Here is a 21123-nt window from a genome sequence, read left to right as displayed (position 1 = left end):
ATCCCCAGCAGAGGCAGGAAAGGTCCCCTCAAGTGGGTCCGTGAGGACACAGGGCTACTCAAACCCTGGAGCCACGCGAGCCTGAGGGCCATTCCCGCCCTCAGCATCCTGACATGGGTGGGGAAGTCCCATGTGGCTACGGACCCAAACAGGATCAGTGCTCTAGGGGGCCATCTGTGGCAGGGCTGGCGTAGGAGGCCTGGACGTGGCTGCTTCAAAGAGTTGCCTGGCATGCGGTTCGTGACTGAGGGTTTCCTCACCTCACCCAGAAAACCATACACCTGCAGAGCCCCCCACCCATCCCGAGTCAAAGCCGGGTCTGACAAAGTGTGTCACCAATGATGTAGGGAGGCTGGAACCCCTTCCCCCCACTGCCTGGGCCAAGAGCTTTCCCACGTGGGAAAAATCCCTGCCAACCCCCGTGAGGAGGAGAGCCTGCTGCTGCTTCCAGAGAGGTGACAAGAGACACCCAGGAAGTCCTGGAGGGACCCCAACGTCAGAGGCACCACGGGTGGGGACACCACAGTGCCTGAGACGCCACCTCAACCAGCAACTGCCATTTGTCATCGATGGATTTCAGTTGGGGTTGTGTTGGGTAAGTCCCCATCCACTTTCTGTTCTGACCCTAGAACTGAGCCAGCCCCACTGGTCACCGCGCCCCCACCTAGCAAACATGCGGAGGTCCTCGGGGTTCTGGGCTGCAGGCACGCTGAGGATGGCCGCCCGCTCGTGCTCCGAAAGGCTGGCCAGCAGGTTCTCCGTCATCCTCTTGTTCAGCGGGGAGTCCCCACTGGGGAGAAGCTCTGCACTGGAGTTGTCCATGCTGGGGCTCGTGAGGGTCATGTCGTCACTGCTGGCTGTGGGTGGCCGTAGGTCAGGGAGCAGCCAACCCCCCAAACATGCCCCTGTTGCGCCATCTGTGCCCACCGGGAATCCACTGCCACGCCCTCTGGTCAGCCCCCCCCCCCCCCCCCCCCCCCCCCCAGCACAAGGCAGGCCTGCCCATCCCGCCCCTCCTACCCGACATGGACAGGGTTCTCGGACTGGACCTGAAGACCAAGGTCAGGCCTTAGTCGAGGGAGACTTCCAGCCCTTCATCTGCCCCGAGCCTGGGAACCTGGGGCATGCTGTGGCCACAATGGCTCTTTAAAGAAGGGGCTGTGACAGTCACTTTCTCTTCACAGGCCCTGGACACAGCAGTCTCAACCGTGACCTTCTAGTGACGGTGTGAAATCTGCTCTGATCCCAGGCTGCTCTTGACTCGAGCCCAGGAGCCCAGAGGCACGGCTTTCTCCTCAGAGCCACAGAAGTACAGGGAGGTCAGGGAGAGAGGTCTCCTGTCCTCCCTCAAGGGAGAGCCGCTCAGCAGGGGGCAGGGGCTCTCCGTGCGAGGACCCAACTGCCCACACAAGGTGTGGGTGTGCGCGCGCACGTATGGCCACGTGAAGGTGCTCCAGTCACTCCCAGCCGTGCCTGTGTCGGGATCCTGGCCGCCACTCCCAGGCACCCTCCCGAAGGCTACCCCCACCCACCAGACGCGTGCCCTGGGCAGGGGGCTCCTACTTGGGGAACCAAAGCTGAGGGCGTTGGGTGTGCTGAGGCTGCGGCCGCTGACCCTGGTGGTGAAGGGGACATCGTCCTCTCGAGGGTGGGGCTCATCCTCACTGGGCGAGGCCATCAGGCACACGTATGTGTGCAGCTGGACAAGGAGCCTGTGCTGCAGCATCCACACGACCATCTGAATGAGCTGGGTCTGCACGAGAGACAGTGTGAGGCCCAGGGCGGTAGGCGGGGTGGGGGGGGAAGGCTGGTCCCCCACCACCGCCCTGCTCCCCTCTGGGTAGGATCCGGGAGCCACGACCTGAGACACGGTCCCCACAAGTCATCCCAGACGTAAGGGCCACATGAGCTTCAGGGGCCCAACCCTAGAATACAAGGCTCCACATCTCAGAAAAGCAGCTCTTGGCTGCTGGCCGGCCTGCAAGCCCAACTCCCTGCTCCAGGGAAGGTGGCAGGGCCACAAGGGCACTGGGCTTACACCTGCACTGCTCCCACCACACACCTGGGCTTTCGTGCCCAGAGCCGAGGAACAGGACTGATTACATGGAGGCCCTTGCTCTGCCTGGTCTGCCCCAGGCCACTCGGCCCTGTCGCCCAAGCCCCCCACCACACAGAGCCGGGCCCACTGTGGCCTGGACACCGTTCACAAAAAGGCTGCTGCTCTGAGAGCAGGAAGTCCTCTCCTTGGGTCAACCTGGAAGCCTGCCCAAGGACAGGGAGCTGTAATGCGGTGTGCAGTCCTAGGGCGTGGAGTCCACCCCTCCCTCGGGGGCTGCCACCTGACCAGGGGCAGTGAGGAGGCCTGTGCAGGCATGGCTTGAGCATGCCTGAGCAGGAAGGTGCATGTTCTCAGACACACACATCTGCCTGATCGGATCTGCGGGGGTCCCCTCCTGGGAGGGGATGGCTGCCCAGGGATGAAAACAGGGAGGTACCATGGGCGTGTTACGACCTGGTCAAACCAAATACAATTGAAAAGGACTGTAACATAACTAAACTTAAAATTAACAAGTAAAACAAAGAGGCTTCTTAAGACCTCAACAACACACTCCAGGCCCCGAAACAGGAGGTGTGACAAGAAGGCGGGCTCAGGGTCACCTGGGTGGCTCAGGCGGTTAAGCATCCAACTTTGAGTCAGGTCGTGATCTCACGGTCTGTGAGTTCGAGCCCCGTATGGGGCTCTATGCTGACAGCTCCGCGCCTGGAGCCTGCTTCACATTCTGTGTTTCCCTCTCTCTCTGCCCCTCCCCTGCTCACATTTTGTCTCCCTCTCTCTCTCTCTAAAACATAAATAAACAACAATGAAAAGAAGCAACAGAAGAAGGAGGAAGAGGAGGGGAAGGGGAGGAAGAAGAGGGGGAGGAGGAGAAGAAGCAGAAGCAGCAGAAGCAGAAGGAGAGGCAGAAGGAGAAGAAAAAGGCCTCAGCCCGGGACTGTGCAGGACCAAACCCAGCTCCATCTGGGCCCTTGACAAGGGACAGGGTGGCCCCCCCAGGCATGGCTTGGAAAATCCACCCACCATCCAGACCATTAGGAAGCTTCTGCTGGGTACAGATGCAAAGCGTGTCTTTTATTCGGCTGGCATGGCCTGGCACAGTTCCCGGAAACCAAAGGCCCCATGAAAGGCGGCCTTTAGAACTGTCACACTCAGCATCTAAATGAACTCAAGAACCTGGATCTCCATCTCATTCACAACTTGAGAAGGGAAAGAATTTGCTCTTAAGGACTGGTTTAACAGATCTGTCGCTTATTAAAACAAATACTTTGGAAGACAAAGCCTTGAGAACACCCAGCCCCATCTCCAACACCTGCCCCATCTTGGCCCTGTGCTGGGTCCCTGCCCAGAATTCCAAAGCTCCAGGCATTCAGCGGAGAGGAGGCAGGCAGAGCCTTGTTCTTGGGTCTAGGCTGCACCTGGACCACAAGCCCCATACCTCCCTGGATGAGCCCTTGCCACACCCAGCAATCCCACCTGGCCCTCACTTTGCCCCAGGCCCAGTGGGGCCTGTTCCAGGCCTGTCCTCTCCAAATCCTCTTGGATGAGGAGATTCTGGGAACCAGTGAGCCCAGAACTTAGACCTATATACCCTGTGGCCACCTGAACTGTGGAGGGGGAGAGAGCAGGAGGGCAGGGCCCAAGTTCAGTGAAAACAAAGCCGATTCCACACACACACACACACACACACACACACACACACACACACACCCAAACCCAGGAAAGGTCACCACTCTCCTGCCATCTGGGCTTCTTAACTCTGTTCTACCCCAAGAACCACTCACCATAGCCAGGGTGGGCTCCACTGGAGTGGGGGTGGGGGGACTTGGGACTGCCCAAGTGTCTGCAGGTGGCCTGGCTGGGGAGCCAGCTTTTGATCACCTTGGCACAACATGTGCCACCTACTCCCCAAAGGAAGCCCCCTCCTCCCCAAAACCAAGGCTAAGGGTGCAGCACTGAGGGCTCTGGGATGAGAAACTGACACCAGAGGAGTGGTTCCTGGGCTCCCCAAGACTCCTGTGACTTACCTCCTGCACCGGGGGGGCGAGGGGGTTTCTGAATTCTGACAAGGAGACGGGCAAGGAGAACTTAGCAAGGACAGATGGCAGGTCGTGAGCTGGAAACTGACGGGAGAACTGCTCAGCCAGTGGAGAGTACCTGGGGATGGGTAAGGTGGGCATGACCGTGAGCTCAGCAGGCTTCTCCGTCATTTCATGACATCTGTGCCCTCACCATGAGCCCAGGGTGGGCAGCAGGAAGGCTCAGCATAGCTGGTGGCCTAGGATGGGTGCAATGAGGACAGAGCCCAGATGCTCTCCCTCGAGGGGCAGAAGGAACAATGGGCACAGGCCACAGCCCCTCTGAGCCCCCAAGTCAAGACCAAGGCTCCCAACCCCCACCAGGCACCCCGTCCAGACCCCACTGGCCAGCAGACATGGGGGAGCACAGACCCTGTATGGAAACTTTGAATGCCAGAAGAGCACACGCCCAGGGCAGGCCACGTGGTCCTGGACCAGGCCAGAATAAGAACCTGGACACAGCAGAGGCCAGTAACCAATTCCAAGCGAGGTCCTGGCTGAGCAGAGGAGCACGGCCCTGGGCTCTGGCAGCCAGAGGTACTCACAGACACACGCTGGCGTTGGGAGAAAGCATGTAGACATTGTTCTCACACAGCGGGTAGATGATGATGGCCTTGCCCCAGTACACCAGGTGAGCCGCGAGCTGGAAAACCTGTAGGCAGAGGGAGCTGACGGCAACCCTCCCACCCAGGGGCTTGGCACGGCAAGCACACAAGCCTTTGTATCACCGGTCGCTGTGTGGTTTGGGACAGTCACTTCCCACAGGACCCGGTGTTGTCCAGGCTGGCAGTAAGGAAAAGTCCCATGAGCATGGGGACATGTGAGGTGCTCAGGACCATGGGGTCAGCTCAGCTGAACAAGGGCCTTGTCTGAACAAGCTGGCAGAGGCCAGCACCCTGCTCCCACCAGGAGCCCAGCATGGGGATGGGTTTCCACATGGTAATGGATGTGGGTCAAATGAACCTGTCCTACACCTCCTGCACTCATCCCTGTGTGTCCCAGTATCCCGGGACCACACTCCACTGCCCGGCTCTCCTGGACGCTCAGACAAGACGGGCCAGAGACAGACTAAGATGCCAGAAATTCCTTCCAACTGCAAGAGGGGAGCCCAGGTCTGAGGGTACGGCACTGGACACTTCTTTTTTTTTGGTTTTGTTTTGTTTTAGTTTTTTTTAACGTCTATTTATTTTTGAGACCTAGAGAGAGACACACACAGGAGGGGAGAGGCAGCGAGAAGGGGAGACGCAGAATCCAAAGCAGGCTCCAGGCTCTGAGCTGACAGAGCCCGATGTGGGGCTTGAACTCACGAACTGTGAGATCGTGACCCGACCCAAAGTCGGACGCCTAACCGACTGAGCCACCCAGGCGCCCTGGCACTGGGCATTTCTAATTCTGCATCACCGAGGTGAGCGTGCTGCCCCTCCGTGCCATCACTATGTGTCCCCAAGTGGGCAAGACACCCCGACCCACATGCAAGGCCAGGGACACCGCGGAGTCCACCTCCACCTCATCTTGGCAAACAGGACCTCCAGTGGCACCACCAGTGCCAACGTGGCAGCAATTTCAGTTCCTTCACTGCCGCTCTTCTCTCTCATCCCAAGTCCTACTGAAGCCCACTCCAAAGCAAGGACACACCCACTTTCCTCCGCCTGGCGTCCACCCCCCACCACTCCCTGCAGCCCGAGCGCCGTTCTGGGGACCAGAGGTCTGAACTCGGATCCCAGGCTGCAGCGTCTGTCAGCAGGACGACTCTCTCCAAGTCTCCGCCTCCTGTAGCGGCAGCCTTCCTTGGCCTGTGCGTGTGGCCACATCCCTCCAGTCTCTGCCTCCAGGGTCACGTCCCCTGCCCACTTCTTACAAGGACAATCCAGGGTCACCGCCCATCTCAAGATCCTTTATCGCCTCTGCAAAGTCCCACGTGAGGTTGCATCCACAGGACCTGAGGGTTAGGATGCGAAGGTCTGTGGAGCCATTACTAAGCCAATCATAAGGAATGGACACTGTGATCAAAGATACTGTCCTAATTTATACATACAGAAAATCTGGAGGAATCTGCTGTGTTTACCTCTGAAATACAGGATTGCAGGCACTCTCTGTGCCCATAATTTGCGAGATATATCAGTTTGTATATGAAAGAGCATATCGACTTTATCACGACAAAAAAGGCCCCAAATAGGGGAGGTAGGTGGGGTGAAATAGTGAAGGAGATTCAAACTACACTTATCTTGATACAGAACTGCTGACTCCGTATACAGCACGCCTGAAACTGTCGCTGTGTCTTATTTATAAAAACAAAGGGGGCCTGGGGGGCTCAGTCAGTTAACCATCTGACTCGATTTCAGCTCAGGTCATGATCTCACGGTTCCTGAGATCGAACGCCACGTCTGGCTCTGTGCTGACAAGAGTGGAGCCTGCTCAGGATTCTCTGTCTCCCTCTCTCTCTGCCCCTCTCCCGCTCGCCCTCTCTCAAAATAAATAAATTAAATAAAAATAGATTAGATTAAAACAAAGCCCGGGGCGCCTGGATGGCTCAGTCGGTTAAGCGACCGACTTTGGCTCAGGTCAAGATCTCACGGTTTGTGAGGTGACAGCTCGGAGCCTGGAGCATGCTTCCGACTCTGTGTCTCCTACCCTCTCTGCCCCTCCCCCACTTGTGCTCTGTCTCTATCAAAAATAAATAAATCTGAAAAAAAAATTTTTTTTAATAAAAAATAAGAAATAAATTAAACAAGGCCCAAAATATTTACTTTGCCTGGGATGGAACAGGAGTTATTTAAGATTTTATTTTTTCTTCAGTGATCTCTATACCCAACACGGGGCTCAAACTCATGACCCCAAGATCAAGATTCACATGCTCTTCTGACTGAGCCAGCCAGGCGCCTCGGGAACATGAGGTAAGCTGACATCTTCTCTCTAGTGGGGCCATCCACGCTTGAGGGTCCAACTAGGCTCAGCCAGCCTCTGCTCCCCTGCTCTCCCAGGGGCCTCCACTGGGCCACCTGACCTGCCACAGGCAGCAGCAGTCCCAGAGGCCAGGGAGGCTGGCCACGCCAGCAGGAAACCCTGATTTGAAGTGAGCTCAGTGGGGAGGGTTATGGAAGGAAATAACAGCCTCCCCATGGCAAGGTGGGGGGCGGGGTGCGTGAAGGGGTTATCATCAAAGCTTTGTCTTTGCCCAAAGAGACCGAGAAACTTGAAAGCTTTGACAGCTCAGCCTGTATTGATCAGAACACAAGCTCTGCAGTGTGTACAAAACAGCCAGAACATTTAAGGTTCTGTCTTGTGGATGCTACGAAGGTGACTAGGATGTGGTCCTCACTGGGTCCCATCTAGTCTGTGAGCCCATATGACACACAAAGGCAGAATCGGATGAACTCTCTGGCCAGGTAAATGAAGGTCATGGGGAAGGACTTATTCTGGATGGCAGAACCTGAAACGGCTGCTTTGGGAAACAGAGGCCTGAGAGTCAAGCTCCCGCCCCTTGCCAAGGACCACAGGCCAAAGACGTGCCTCCCAGAGGGCCCAGGTAGGCTCGCGTCACACCTGGGATCCTCTTCCTCAGCCCATCTGAGAAAGCAGCTGCTCTGTAGCCAGGTCCTGCTGCCCCCTGGTGGCCACATGGTGCCCACCGTTCTCGCCCTGGGGCTCTCACCTGGAAGGCACACTGTCCCAGGGCCTCCAACTTCTCTTTATGCTTCTCTTCACTCCCTGGCCCCCACCCAGACTCCAACCAGATCGCAGCCAGGGCTGAGAGGCCCTCTACCCCATCAGAAACTGCAGCCCACAAGCACGTGGCTTGGCAAGAGGATGGCACCTCACACAGAACATAGGCCTGGGTGCACATACAAGGTAGAGGTCAAGGCCACGAAGCTAGGTCCTGGTTCCGCACACAGGCAGGCTCTCAACCCAACTTCCTGCCCTCACCTCCCACACTGGCAAAGTGGAGCTGTGGTACTGGCTGCTCACACGACGACACTCTGCGTGCCCCTGCAAGCCCCTAGCCCTGCCACCCCATCCTTCAGAGCCCAGTAACCCAGCACCTGGAGGGCCTCATGCCTCACAATCCTTGGACACAGGGGTTAGTACAACATTAGTCCCAAAGCCAGTTCACAAAGCCCGCCCCGAAGCCAGGCCTGACTCGGATTCCAGAACTTGGAGCCGACCCAGGGACTACCCATCCCATCACGGCAGGCCACGTAGTGGACCTGGGTACATGGCACACAGGCAGCCTGCTTTCCTGACACCCTGACCTCCCACCTTCAACCAAGGGCGGCCTGCTTTGACGTGCCCACCCCTCCCTCCCCCATTCCCCCCTATTTGGGGTATCTCCCCAGGCCCCCCCGGGGTTACCTGAAGCAAGGCCAGATCTGCATCCTGGGCCAGCTGCTGCAGGTTCTTCACGGCAGACGTGGTCTTGATCACGCGCACCAGGGCCGGGGAGCAGTCGAGCGGGAGCTCGCCCAGCAGGGACTTCTCATCACTGAGAAGCAGCAGGGCGTGGTAGGGGCTGCGGAGTAGAGTCACGGGTCACCAGAGCATGCAAGCCACAGGCCTCCCCAACCAGGCACACGCCTTGAGCACACAGACACTGAACCCCGGAGAAGAGGCCGCTGGAAGGATGAGAGAGGCCCAGGGGCCTTTAAGAAGCCACCAGGATTGCAGTCACCTTCAGAAGAAACTAATTAGAACAAAGCTGAAGAAGGCCCAAGGACCCGACTCCATCCCCACCTCTGGGATTGCCCTGCAAATGTTTGTTGACTGAAAAAATGCGTGACTCTTTTCTAAGGAAAGAGTCCCAAATGCGGGAAAAGCAAAATCCTCACCACAGACTATGAACAGAACCACATTAAAACGTACTCAGCAAGGAAACCCAGGAGGAAGGACGTGGACTTGAAGGCGTGGACTAGGTGAGGGAGGGAGGGAGGGAGGGCGGGCCAGGGGGTGCCTTGCTTTCTGTCACCCCCAAATTTGCTGTCATGTGCCCACATTTCTTTTTTTAGTTATAAAAGTCTCTAAGGAAACGGGAGACTTGGTGGGATGTGTGTGTGAAAACTGAGCTTAGCTCTTACCTTGCAGGAAATCAGTTAAGTAACTGAGTTCCCACAAGCTCTGATTCAAATGCAGGAGGTCCGGTGAACAAACACTGTAAAGACAAAATCCCTCCCGTACCCTGGCTGACCCCCACAGCCCTGCCCAGGCCTAAGGTGAAGACCCTTGGCGCAGGACCCCAGGCCGTGCCCGAGACGGCCCAGGGGAATCCTGGGGTTGGTAATTTCTGGACAAAACCAGACCCCAACATGTGTGTTTTTACTTCTATCAACAGTAGAGCCTTACCTGCCAGTTTCTGTAGCAGGAAGAGGGAAAGACAGTTCTTGGGAAGAAGTAATTGGTAAAACCTCAGGCAGAAGCTAAAGAGAAGAGCCCCCGAGGGGCGAGGGGCCAGGGGCGTGTGCAGGGGCAGGTGCTCACCGGATGGCTTTCAGGCTCCGCTCGATGGCCTCGGGGGGGATGAGGCTCGCAGCAGCGTAGTGGATCTTATGCGGCAGGCAGAAGCCCACCTCCAGCCAGCTGTTGATGTGGAGCCGCACCACGCCGGACGTGCAGAGGCTGCAGAGAGCAGGCGCGGCGACTGTCAGGTGCTACTGAGAATCCACACGGTAACTTCTGACCAGACACACAGATCACACAAAAACCCCTGAGGGTGCTTCTTCCAGGCACACTGCCAGTCAGAGGAAACTGCAAGCGACGCCCTCCGGGGCAAGCAATCATCTTTGCAGATCTCAGTATACTCAAGAGAAGAAAATGCATTAGGAACGCAGAACCGTAGCCCTGGGTAGCCCCGGAATCTGCAGTCCAAACAGAGTGCCAGCGCTCTGTGAAGGCCTCCTGTGCAGAGGGGAGAGAGCCAGGCCCCCTGCACACCTGCCGAAGGCCCCACCACACATGAGCAGCCAGGCAGGGCAAGGCCTGTCTCCAAAAAGGAGAGGCAGGCAGGACAGGAAGGGCGGGGGGTGCCAAGTCCCCCCAAGCGTCTTGTTCGGGAGGAGCACACGGCGCCCACCTTGCTGTGGATGCCAGCACCGCCCAGGTGTACCCCGGCAATGGCCCGAGCTGGCCTCGGCCTCACCTCATCAGTGACAGCAATCTGGTTCTTTCAGAGCCAAACACCGCAACCCTGTCCCTGACTCCTCCTTTCTCTTATATCCCGCCTCAACCATCCCACCTGCAGGGAGGTACAAAGTCCAGACCTTCCCTGCACCGGCCCCCATCTGCCCTCGCACTCAGACCCCCACGGCTCCCATCCCATCTCGGCAGTCCCAGCCTGAAGCCCCACGTGACCTGCTCACTTTTCTCTGATGCCCTCTCCTACCCCAGGCCATCTGGTCCCCCGCCCTGCAACCGTCCCCACAACTCCGCTGTTCTCTGACTCAAGCGCTCCCTCCAGGTGACCCGGCTCCCTCCCTGTCTCAGGTTTCAACTCAAGCACTACCTTCTCCAGGAGGTGAGCTCTGACCCGGCCCTAGCCCCAGATTCGTGTGTCTTGAGCACCTGACCACAGGATGCAGTTTCCCCGACCAGAATTCAGTCACCACGTGTGCTCCTGTGTTGCACTAACTGTTCCTCACACGGCTGGCAAAGTGTGGGGTACTTGGGGGGCACTGAGAACCATTTCGTGAATGGAGGAAGGAAAGGGGCCCAAGGAACATGCTACTGACTCTGGGTGGACTACCTCTCAGTGAGCCCCTGCCGGGAGAACACGCTCATGGTGGCCGCACGGTAGGCACGTGGCCCCATACGCCCTGCACCAGAGAACCACACACAGACTTGTTTTCAGCAGGGGTTTCTGAAACCCTCCAGCGAGAAGCCAGCCGGAATGCGCCCACAGCCCAGTGCACAGCCCTGGGGCTAAGTGCCAACAGCACTCGATGTCTGACACAGAGAGAAAGTGGCTGCTTGGACAAAGCCCCCGTGGCTGGTGCTCACCACGCCCCTGGCAGGTGGACAAGAGAGGGGATGTGTGCCCACTGCCAAGGCCTGCACTGTTCTGACCCAGCTCTTCCCATCACATTCCAACCCCACTCTGCCATTCCCAACTGGCCGGAGAGGCCAAGATGCCCACATCTGGCCCAGTGTGGGAAGGCCGTGGCTCAGGGGGAGCCCCGCCTGGTCTTACACCTCCCTCGGGGGCACACAAACGCACAGTGCCAGCAGGAGGCGCTATGGCCCTCACTGCCTGCACCCACAGGCTGTTCTCGCCGCCGTCTCTTCCCTGAAACGTCAAGCAGCAGACCAACTACCACGAGCTTCCCCGTGGGTCCACCCAAAGAGCCAGGAGCATCGTGGCCATCAGGTTTCTCAAACAGGGAATGTGCAGGGAGAAAAAAGTGTGAAGAATGCAGAGCACATCTGCGACCTCCACAACCCCTAGGATTCCTGCCAACACCACCGTCTGCTCACTGCCAACCACCCCAGAGATCCAGAACACCCTCTGCTTGCCCTGCCTGGAGGTGTCAGGAAGACCCACGCCACGCTCCCAGGACACCTGCGCCACCGAGTGGTCCCCGGAGGGAGGGTCAGAGCACCGCTGGCAGCAGGGGTGGGGGCCACAGGCTGTGGCTGAGTGTGGAAGGTGAAGGTTGGGTCACCGCTGACGCCACACTCCCTCAGGGTGAACCCTGTGAGTGTCAGGATCTAGGGAAGAGACCCGGGGTCCTTCCCCAACGTCCCAGAGGAGGATACTACTCTTGGGTTCTTCGAGAACGGGGCGCTAATCAGTAAGTATGAGCAGATGGAGACTCCCGGAGCCTCGCCAAGTTTTGGGCAAGGGTCTTCGCAGGTGGGCAGCTCCCATCAACCTCTGAAAAACAGCCTCTTACAGAATCCAAGTTCACACGATGAGACAGCGCTCCAGTGGATGAGAGTCTCAGCATCCACGAACAAAAGGGAAGAGAAGAGTGAGGAAAAGCAGGGCTTGCAGGGAGAATGAACTGCCAAAGCTACATGGGCAGACCCCTCCTCCGTTTCACTATGCACCTGGACAAAAAGGCTGGTGGACTGAAAACAGAGTCTTTTTATTTCTGAGCTGTCCTCTTTAGGATACGGCTCAAAGCGGCGGCTGGAACACCACAGAATCAGAATTCAACACTGAGATTCCTACCATTTCAAAGGTAGCTGTTTTTGCTCCCCCAGGAGCTTGGCAAGGCCATGTACATGCACACACTGGCATGGGGTCCTCTTCTCCGGGTGGGAGAGACGCTCCCGTGTGGGTTCCCTGGTTTTCACGTGGATTTTACTCCACTTTTCCAGGCATCTGTTCACCCACTGGCAACTTCCACCTGGAGTACTTCGCACTGGGACGCGGTGTGAAGAATCCCTGGACCGAGTCAGGAGGAGGAGCACACCCACCCACCCGGAGCCCCCAGGGAAGCCCTGCAAGTGCCCCTGCAGCAAGACAAGAGCCAGGAGCGGCACTGAAGTCTGCCAAGAGGAGGGAAGAGAAGGTCGGGCTCTGTTTTCAAAGTGCCCTTTGTTTTTTTTCCTAAAGCCTCCAGGGTAGAGGGAGCCCACCCTCTGAAAATCTTTGAGGCTACAGTTCATTTATTTATTTCTTGACTTTGAAATAGAGTTGACATACATTGCTGTATCAGGTTCAGGTGTTTGACGGTTCTCTTTATCACTCAGTGTTCACCAGCATAAGAGCAGTCACCACCGTCTGTCACCAAATAACATGATTCCATTATTAACGAGTATATTTCCTATGCTGTATTAAGTACAATTTCAAGACAAGTGTTTAGCAGAGCAGGGGTTTGGGTTTCTGCTATGCTTGTACTTCTATTTCCAGGGCTTTGGAACCCTATTTCCAGGGTGTTTGGTCCGGAAACACCGCGCAAAAAGCACTCCCCCCGCAAGCAAGGCTTATCCAGCCCGTCCCACAGCTCTGGGCCAGATAGGGTCGCCTAGCCCCATCTGCCACGCGAGATAGATGCTCTTACCAGAGCCCCGAGTCCTAAAGCGATGACTGTGCATATCCTCTAAGGCACGCTCTTATCTTTCCTATCCCAGGTGGAAATGTACTGTGTACAAGCTTGCTCCATTACCCTCACACCTCACTGCCCGAGGACGAACTTCAACTCCTAACCGTTAGCTAATAGCCAAACGCCCTTGTTTGGCCTTGCAGGCAACCTTCACCCTGCCAGCCCAGCACCTGCTGGCCACTCTGGTCCCAGACACAGCCAGGCTTCCCAGTCCATGGAGCGGATGCTGCTCACAATCCAAGAGGTGCAAGCAGGCACCAAGTGGCCCGCCGTGACCCTTCAAACAGAAGTTTCTATGTATGTGCTTTTTACGGGCAAAGGGAGTAAAACTCCCAGGATATTAGCAGAGGTGTCCGGGGGCCAATCTCTGCTCTGGAGGGGCAGCAGTGGGAGGCAGCAAGGAACAAACGCAGAGTCCCCAGTGCCACCTGCCTGGCCAGGGCCCGGACAGCTCCTCCAAGCTCTGAGGACTCTTGGCCCCACCACAGGCCCCATTAACTCTGAAAATGGTGCAACAAACACTTCCATCAAAGCACGGAATCCACAATCACACGACTCCTGTTTGTTCATTCCTTTGGCCACCAGTGGACAAGCCGTGCTTCCCCACGCGCCAACCACAAGGTCTGTGTTACAGAAAGTGAAGGGGTATCCCTGACCTCATGTCATGGGAGACACCACCTAACAGTCACACAAAAGAGTGGGACACTGTCACTGAGATCACCAAGCTCCATGGAGAGACACAGGTGCTAGAACAGTCAGGGTAGGCTCCTGAGGGATTCATGCTGCCAGCCTATACTCATGGGCACTTGGGTCCCAGGGCACAAGGCCACCAGGCTAGTCGGCCACACCACAACCCTGGATTTTAATTAAAACAGCAAATCCAGAACCACTCCTTTGAGAAGTTTCACCCCAACCTCTAGCCTCCACATCTCACATCTTCCGGCCTCTCACTTCTGCTACGAGAAAACCCTCCCTGGGGTTTTCTGGAAACCTGTTGGGAAGTTGACAATAGGAGAAGGCGGCTCTGTGCTCTGTTCTACCAGATCGGTCATGTAAACTCAAGTCTCCCTTTCTTAGCTCCAAAGCAAGCCTACCCTACAGCAACAGGCCAGGCCATACCTCAAGGCAAAGGGAAGGCCGCAGGCCAGGGGGGCTCCTGGGTAGTCACAGAGCCACTGCTGTTGCCAGGCTGGGACAGGGTGCAGGGGGAGTGCACCACTGTCCCTGGGACTCCCTCCAGACAGGCCCTGTTGCCAGCTTACCTGAGGTGGGCCCCAGGACCCACAACCTGAGCAGGGTGGGGTCTGAGAACAGGAAGGGTACATGGGGGTTCACCCTGAGAAAACAAGATCCTGAACACTAACACACCAGGGTGCCTGGGCTAGAGGAAGGAGGGCAACTGCTCAACAGTGGGACCCTGGGAGCCTTTTCTTCCCCAGAACAGATTCCTTTAAAGGGAATCCGGTCCAGAAGGACCTTTAAAGGGTCCTTCTCCTTAAAAGTAATGTCCACCAGGGGGCGCTGTGCCACCTCAAGCTCTGAGTCGCTACAGGCGGGCCAACTACCCAGGACTTCATTCCCTCCAACTTGCGGTTTAAACATCAGAAATTGCAGTCCGTTCTTTCTTTAGACATAGTAAGTGTGGTTCTGGTTTGACGTTTACTTTATCTCCAGGTTAGGCTGAATTCTGCTTGTGGTCTAACCCTAGCTGAGGTGTACATTGTCCCACTCAGAAGCAGGCAACACTTCTCACAGAAGGGGTTTCTGGCACCAGCCAACCCAAGGCCAGAGAGCAGCACTTCTACTGCAGAGACAGCTTCAACGTGATCACGAGCGGCGTCATGAGAGAAAGAGACGGGGTGGCTACGACACTAGAGACCCCACTTCCTAACGCCCAGAGGCCCACACCCAGCGGTCAGCAAAATCAGGACAAAGGAACTGATTGTGTCACAGAGGACAGCTCTGACTCCTTTATGAGGCCACCCTTCCTCCCAACAGAGAGATGAGCTGGGATCTGGGGAGAGCTCAGAGAGAAAAGGGAGATGTGCGAACTTGTGAAGATGCAGACAGCTGTGCCAGGACACCATTCTCCACCCACTACGCCGGACGGTCCACAAGTTCACCAAGACTCTGGGCAAAGCCAGAGAAGGGATATCTCCTGTGTTGCTAGTTGGGGGGAGGGTACAGCCTGAGGCACAAGCCCCAACGGGGAAATACACCAAAATTACAAGTGCATTTTACCTCTCCAGCCCGGCCATTCCGCTCTCGGGAATTTACCTTGCAGACACACAGGCACACGTACACAGTGACATGTGCACGGAGCCGACCAGCAGGTCTTATAGCACCAGAGGCTGGTACCAACTAAATGCCCAAGGGAAGGGCTGGCTGGCTATGCAGGGGAAAAAAAAAAAAAAAAAGAGTCCCTGAGTGACTCAGTCGGCAGAGCGTCTGACTATTGATTTCAGCTCAGGTCATGATCCCAGAGTCGTGGGTTTGAGCCCCACATCGGGCTCCACGCTGAACATGGAGCCTGCTTGGGATTCTCTCTTCCTCTCCCTCTGCCCCTCCCCGACTCATGCGTATGCTCGCTTGCGCTTGCTCTCTCTCCCTCTCTAAAATAAAAAAATTAAAAAAAGGAAAATTGAAAAAGTCCTTATTTGCCAATACAGAGAGAGTCTAAGCTACATGGTTCAACTACGAAGGCAAAAGGCAGGCCGCATGTACAGCGTAAAAGGAGAAAGGCAGTCTGTGCCCACCTGTGTGTGCCTCAGGCCCACCTGTGAGGGACGGCACAGGACACACGGCTGTCTGCTTAAATGCATCCTGCCACCAGAATGGGAACTGGCGGTGGTACAGCAGGAAAGAAACTCAACACTCTGATTTTCAAACTTGATGGAAGTGATTGATGATGAAAGGTGATTGAAAGGTGGCCTTTCAAAAGCTTTAGTTAAAACGGCAAAAAGGATGAAAATTTCCAAAATGCTCATAACAAGTATCATTGGGTATGGGACTACAGACGGGCTTTGTTTTCTCTTTATTTTTCTATATTTCCTAAGTATCTACAATGGACGTGTATTATTGGTAAGATCAGGAAAATTATTAACATCAAAAAAAAGGAGAGGATGCTGCACAAGCCACCTTTTCTGCGCTCCAGTAACACGTGGTATCGCCGGCCACACTCTTAGATCCAGCACACCTCCGGTGGGTGGCATGGAGCCTACCAGGATGGAACGAAGCCCAAGAAGGCCAGGAGAGGGCACTGGGCTGCATGCAAGGACATGGCCCAGAGAAGCCTGCACCTCCATGCCGTCTGTGCAGCAACATGCCTGCACTATGCGGTCCCCTCGGCTTGAGTGATGGCTCCTCGTGAACCAACAGTCCTGGAGTAGAGTGGGAAGGCAAAGCTTTCAGGGGAACTGTCACTTGGACACGTGCCCAACCCCCACTCTCCACCTCCCACCTGCAGTGCAGACCCAGGGTCAAGGACTGGTGGACCCTCGTTAAAAAGAGGTTCTTCGCTTGTCCACAAAGAGAGTGCTGGGAACACCAATATAATTGGAACTGTTAACTTCTGCTGTGTCTGCAAATGTCTGCTGCTCTCCTACACTCAGGCCCCAAGCCCCAAGTCCCTCAGAGCCAGGAGGAGCACCCTCTGACCTTCAGTTTCCTCGTGGGGGAGGTGGTGACAGTGACACCGTCTTAGAGGACAGACCCAGAACTTGGCACTGTGTCATGCTGACCCTGCATCTGATGATGCAAAACACTTTCAGGCTCTCCCATGTGACTTCAGGTTCAGTTCTGGGAGGGACTGTCCCAGCAGAAGGGCTCTCTCACCCCCATCTCAGTGGCACCACAGGACAACGGCTCAGGCAACAAGGCCCACAGGGAGATGCACCAAGCATGCCACCCACCTGTCTTACCTGTCGTAAGCTTCCTTAAGGTCCCTGGCCAGCTTGCACTTGGGCAGAATGTGATGGAACGGGGACTGAGGACCATCATTTGCTGCAAAAATCGTAACACGGAGAATTTAGAGACTCCAAAGCAAGAAAACTTGCCAAGGTTGGAATGGAAAATACCTTTAAAAACAAATTTAACTGAAAATAAATTGTAAGTCATTTTAAACCAAATATCACACCATTCCCTACTGCTTTTTATAAAATCTGTGCATCGAGTTGAATGAAGATGAGACTCAGGCTGCTTTGTTTGCAGTCTTTATATGGAACTTTTGTGTTTAAACGTCACCACTGGTGCCCCCTGAGCCTGCAGCACTGGAACAGTCCAGGTCACTGGCAGCCCCCAAAGCGTCCCCTGAGACCACCAGAGCCACCTTCCACTTGGTGAGTGGGTGCTGCCACACCTCATCCTACTCACTCACACTAATGCAATTTTTTAAAGTTTACTTATTTTGGAGGGGCCAGAGAAGGAGAGAGGGATCCCAACTTGGTTTTAGGCTCAGTGCAGAGCCCGACATGGGGCTCGACCTCACAAATCGTGAGACCATGACCTGAGCTGAAATCAAGAGTCAGACATTTAACCAACTAAGCAACCCACGCACCCCTAATGCAATTTATTTTTATGATCAAAAGTCTTTCATTAATCCTTTCTCATAAATGCCTTAAAAATATGTAGTTAAATTGAATTTTTACAAAATTTCCTGTGATAGGGACGTCTAGGTGGCTGAATTGGTTAAGTGTCCGACTTTGGCTCAGGTCATGATCTCACAGTTTATGAGTTCGAGCCCCGTGTTGGGCTCTCTGCTGACAGAGCCTGGAGGCTGCTTCAGATTCTGTGTCTCCCTCTCTCTCTGCCCCTCCCCACTCATGCTTCGTCTCTCAAAAATGAATAAACGTTAAAATTTCCTGTGATAAAGTCACAGACCCTAAAGAGAATGTTCTTTTAAAAACAGAACTTCTAGGGGCGCCTGGGTGGCGCAGTCGGTTGGGTGTCCAACTTCAGCCAGGTCACGATCTCGCGGTCTGTGAGTTCGAGCCCCGCGTCAGGCTCTGGGCTGATGGCTCGGAGCCTGGAGCCTGTTTCCGATTCTGTGTCTCCCTCTCTCTCTGCCCCTCCCCCGTTCATGCTCTGTCTCTCTCTGTCCCAAAAATAAATAAAAAACGTTGAAAAAAAAAAAAAAAACAAAAAAACAGAACTTCTAGGAGCATGTGGGAGGCCCAGTCAGTTAAGCATCCAACTCCTGATTTTGGATCACCTCATGATCTCATGGTTTGAGAGTTTGAGCCCTGAGGTGAGCTCCACACTGTTAGTGCAGAGCCTGCTTGGGATTCTCTCTCCTTCTCTCTTGCCCCTTCCCCACTCATGCTTGCGCGCGCGCTCTCTCTCTCTCTCTCAAAATAAATAACTAAAAAAAAAAAACCCTTCTGGATTGTTATTAACACATAACTGCCAAAACATAATTATACATTTTGACAGCTATCAAAGATAAAAAGCAAATTTTCACTGAAAATGCACGTGAGTTGGACACTTCACATATGGTGGTCATTACTTTTACTTATTGCTTAAGATTAGACTGGGTTCACCTTCAAATCTATTTCTACTTTCTCTCTTTATATAGGCGCTGACCTGAGATGGATGTGGCATGTGTAACAGGTAGGCCTTTCTCTGTGCTTTGAGGTATTTACAAAATACCAAAATCCACAAAAAGATCTACTGGCAAAAAAATTTTTTAAAGATTTTTCTTTTGAACCCCAATGTGGGGCTCAAAGTCACGACCCCGAGATCAAGATTCACATGCTCTACCAACTGAGCCAGCCAGAAGCCCCTGGCAATAATTATTTTTAATTGGTCAGCTGATAACTCAATCAGGTCCTTCATCAATTTAGTTGAAATCAAAGAACTGGAAACCACCCTCTTTGCCAGCTCGATGATCCCACTGGCCTCTCTGCATGTCCTGTCCCACCACAGGCGAACATGGCCAGAGAGAGCAGGGCTGGGTGGGCAAGGCCCAGTCTGCACGAAGAGCCATCCTGCAGCAGCTGGGGCAAGGGAGGGAGGCAGTGGGGGCTGGGAAATCCATTTAAGTGCATCAGGTCAGGAGAGCTGCTTTCCAACTGTGATCCTTGGGGCACCCTCCTGTGCACCCCAGGAAGATCACGTGAAGGTCACATAACCTCCTGGTGCCTCAGTTTCCACATCCGCACACCTGGATCAGGGTCCCTGCCTCAGAAGGCTGCCTGCTCTGTTGTGTGGGGGAGAGACTCTTGTCACACTCACCATCAGCTACCGCGGACACCTCATCCTGCAGCGCCAGGATCAGCTTGGCCTCTCTTGTGAGATACTGGCAGCGGCGCTCCTCGTGCTGCAGCACAGTGGCGATGCGTCGGGAAAGGTTGTGCAGGCAGTTTATCACTGATGGGTCCGCGTTGGCCTGCAAGAGAGGGCACACGTGACTCAAACGTAGCACACACACTCGTAGCACACGTGCACAGCCGACTCAAACCGCGTAAGAACTCTGTCCAGGTTCACTGCTGTCCCCGGTTCCCTGTGTCCCCTCTAGGGTCTGTCCCCAGAAACACCAGTGCTCTGAGCACCCTGTCCTGGGAATCGATGCCCGGATGGTAACGCAGGGACGGTTCTGTGGGGTCCCCTGGCTGGTGGGGCGGGGGAACGCAGGCATTTCCTATAGGCAGAGAAAGGCTCCCGTGCTACAGGGCCGCACACCAGGGCCATCCAGGATGGCGTGGTACAGACCAGGCATCCACTCCAGGCCGGACAGAGGTAGCCCACTGGGGCAGCGGAAGGCACAGATCCAGTACCCATCTGCTGCGGGATTCTCTCGAGTGGGATTCTCTCGGGTGAGACCTGAGACAATGCCCGACAGCGGCACCTCCCTCTCCAGTTAGTTTGATAGAGCCTTCCCAGAGCACAAGTCCTGGCAGCGTGTGGTCACCAGTGTGCCGCTGACTGTTGGTAGACAGGACCAGGCTACGTGATCACACAGGTGACATGGGGTGTACTAAACAGAAGCACTACACCGACGGTTCACTAAACACGCTGTCTGCAGGAAAAGAGGCTCTTTCCAGCAGAAATAAGCATGGCTCACAGAAGTCGTCGGCAGGATCCAGGCCACCCATTCCCCACAAGCTCCCCTGGCACCCCTGTGCTAACTCTGGAACCTATCAGACACCGCAGTGAGGCCAGGCAGGCACACCCACCCAGGCCAGGGGTGGAGCAGGCAGCTGTAGGGTCTCTGAAGATGCTCCACAGAGCAGATAACCGGCCAACCATGACTCAGTGTTTCAGGAGGCCGAGAGGGCGGCTGAGTCATCTTAGGGGTGGAGGTGGGAGAAGGGACGCGTGGTACTGCTGATTAAAACCTCTGGAACCGCCTCCCCTCCTGTTTATCTGGCAGGCAGGGCCCTGCCCTCAGGGTGTTCACAGCCTGCCTTCTGGACCAAAACCCAACCCAGACTCATCACCTGGACTTGGAGAGATTTTCGAAACTCCTGGAAGATTTCATGCTCGCAAAGAGAACTCACACCTGGCAGCACACCTGTGCTGGAGAGAGGACTGGACACTGCTTTCAATGCTGTGCCCACGACCGGGCAGAAGCCCTGCCCCTTCGTGTCAAGGGCAGCCCCTCAACAATGTTCCCCCACAAGATTATGGAACTGGAGGGCCTAGGTTATAAAGTATGTGCACATGCTTTAAGACAACATATACTTTTAGAAAAATCCATGTCAAAATACTCTTAGCAGCACAAGAGAAGAAGGGCAATGATCCTGAGCACATGGCTGTTCCCTTGAACAGTAATCAACTCACACCTGAGAGCCTGACCCTATGCTCAAGATCCCACTGGCTGGGACAGGACCGTGCTTTAAGTCAGACGTCCAAGCCCACCTGTGCCGTATTCCCAGACGTGCAAGGGGGTGTGTTCACCCAGGCGAGGCCGGATGACCTACACTGACAGCGTGTGCTGGGGGGTCCTGTTTGGCTT

General features: G+C 55.3%; 1 protein-coding gene across 12 annotated transcripts in view; it reads right to left on the bottom strand.

The window, feature by feature from the left end:
• Positions 1–21123, bottom strand: part of NPRL3 (NPR3 like, GATOR1 complex subunit) — a 43261-nt gene that overhangs the window by 1048 nt on the left and 21090 nt on the right. For 10 of the 12 annotated variants that reach the window (XR_013552987.2, XM_078440409.2, XM_078440410.2 and 7 more), the window contains 8 exons: positions 19401–19554; positions 17090–17171; positions 9604–9741; positions 8485–8641; positions 4680–4786; positions 4084–4213; positions 1564–1753; positions 665–857 (listed from right to left, as the gene is read on the bottom strand). Coding sequence is in view for 11 of the 12 variants with exons in the window: in XM_078440409.2 (XP_078296535.1) it covers positions 665–857; positions 1564–1753; positions 4084–4213; positions 4680–4786; positions 8485–8641; positions 9604–9741; positions 17090–17171; positions 19401–19554 (1151 nt within the window). In the remaining variant the exon portion in view is untranslated. Of the gene's footprint in view, positions 1–664; positions 858–1563; positions 1754–4083; positions 4214–4679; positions 4787–8484; positions 8642–9603; positions 9742–12292; positions 12763–17089; positions 17172–19400; positions 19555–21123 lie in introns of those variants that run through there. The other 2 variants (XM_078440417.2, XM_081791789.1) reach the window with 2 other exon arrangements.

This window comes from Panthera onca, chromosome E3, assembly GCF_046562875.1.
Source record: "Panthera onca isolate mPanOnc1 chromosome E3, mPanOnc1 haplotype 2, whole genome shotgun sequence".
NCBI classification, from domain to species: Eukaryota; Metazoa; Chordata; class Mammalia; order Carnivora; family Felidae; genus Panthera; species Panthera onca.
This window is presented reverse-complemented; position numbering and strand designations above follow the sequence as displayed.